Source organism: Pteropus vampyrus, unplaced genomic scaffold, assembly GCF_000151845.1.
Source record: "Pteropus vampyrus isolate Shadow unplaced genomic scaffold, Pvam_2.0 Scaffold94, whole genome shotgun sequence".
Taxonomy (NCBI): Eukaryota; Metazoa; Chordata; class Mammalia; order Chiroptera; family Pteropodidae; genus Pteropus; species Pteropus vampyrus.
In genome coordinates this window covers 2076231-2077946 of record NW_011888875.1, presented here as the reverse complement: position 1 = coordinate 2077946, position 1716 = coordinate 2076231, and the positions used below count along the sequence as shown (strand labels likewise).

General features: G+C 42.4%; 1 protein-coding gene across 1 annotated transcript in view; it reads right to left on the bottom strand.

Moving 5' to 3' along the window:
- The window catches only part of DNAH5 (dynein axonemal heavy chain 5), a 223620-nt gene that overhangs the window by 81640 nt on the left and 140264 nt on the right, over nucleotides 1-1716 (bottom strand). The window contains exon 51 of the mRNA XM_023532947.1: nucleotides 1463-1593. Coding sequence (XP_023388715.1) covers nucleotides 1463-1593 — 131 coding nt within the window. The remainder of the gene's footprint in view (nucleotides 1-1462; nucleotides 1594-1716) is intronic.

The following is a 1716-nucleotide window of genomic DNA, read 5'->3' as shown; positions in this document are numbered from 1 at the left end:
GTTTAATCATTTTCAACCTTTCTCCTAGCAGGAATCTATGAATCTCCATCAATGAGACATGTCAGCTGAAGGTTTTTCCACAAGGTGCCACGCCACAGCTCTTGATCAATGACCAACAGGAAAGACTTCCTGCTCCCACATCTAGAAATCAACCTCTAATAATTTTCAACCCGACTAAACTTCCTGAACTGGTCTCCTGCTTCTCACCTTATCTTGAAATCCCGAAATTCTGTGAAGCATCTCTAAATCACCGCTGCTAATCTCTTCATGTCGACTTTTCTCTTTGTTAATTCTCCCTGCGTGACACATATACATCTGAGGACAACCCTCCTGGGGTCCCCTATCTTAATGCAGCGCTGTTGATCTAGTTTCCCAAGCCAGAACCAGGATGAATCAAGTCCGAAAGCTCAACTTCCTAACGATCCCTTGAACTTGAACCTGTCTTATTTTCTCCATTCTCACCACTACCACTCATGACACCATCTTCTCTTGCCTAGATCCCTGAGACATCCTTATAAATAGTCTAGTCTGGATCCTTCCATCCGTTTTCTGTACATACAAATCCAACATACCTTCCACGGCAGTGCCTCGGTGATGGTTTCCTACTGCTCTGAGATGAAGTCCAAATTCCGACAACACCTTCGAAGGCCTCTATTTCTCCTCCTTTCCCACTCCTACCTTGCGCTGGACACCCACCCATATTTAACTTCTTCCAGTGCCTCAGATGGGACTTTGCATGTGCTGATTCTTTTGCCTGGACCATTCTTTACCATTCCTCCTCTCTGAGATAATCTCTACTCACAATCAGGTCTCAGTTGAAACATCTCTCCCTCCAGGAAGCCTTTTATAATCATCTGCTAGACGAGGTTAGAAGTATCTCCCTCATGTTTCAACAGAATCTGGTCTGCATTTATTTCCTTACAGCACCTACATATCATACCTAATTGAACGACTTGCTCAGTTGTCTGTCCACCTTGGGTTACTGCAAACTCCGTGGTGACACAGGACAGGTTTACCTTGCTTTCCACCTACTCCCCAGCACCTAGCCGGTGCCTGACACATTAGTTGATGTGTTCGATAAAAAATTTTAAATATATGAAGGAGTAAATCCATATAAACTTTTCATGGTTTCCCAGTTTATTAACATCCTTGAAATCTGAATTAACATTTTGTAGGATAAATTTCTTCTGAAGTGCACCAAAGGAATATCATGATAACATAAAAACAAGAAGACAGCTATTCACTGCAATGAGAGACCAAAATGTTTCAAAAGCAAATTATTAATGTGAAATTTTCATGATCTGTGACGGATGTTGAAAGGAGAAGATGATGAGTCAACATTCAAGAAGAAACACTGTCATGATTTTTTCATGTATAAGAAAAATGCATTTTAACTTCAGGTGGCCTCTGAGAACCTTTTATCAAAATCCATTTCGGGTTAATGAAAGTGAAATCTTGTTACCTTGTCAGAGCGATCTGGAAGGAAGTATAGCCGGCAATGAACGAAGCCAGCCTCGTCAGGCTCTGCTTTCCCGATCCGCCCACCCCAACCAGGAGGACATTCCCCCGAGGAGTGCGAATGACACGCGAGATCTAGAATGCGAAACAGAAACAGCATATGTCGTTCAACATGTACATGTTCTGTTTTTTCTTATTTATTCTGTATAAGCATTTGGGAAAATGTAGGGTTCTCAGGCCCTGGATGGAGAGACATCC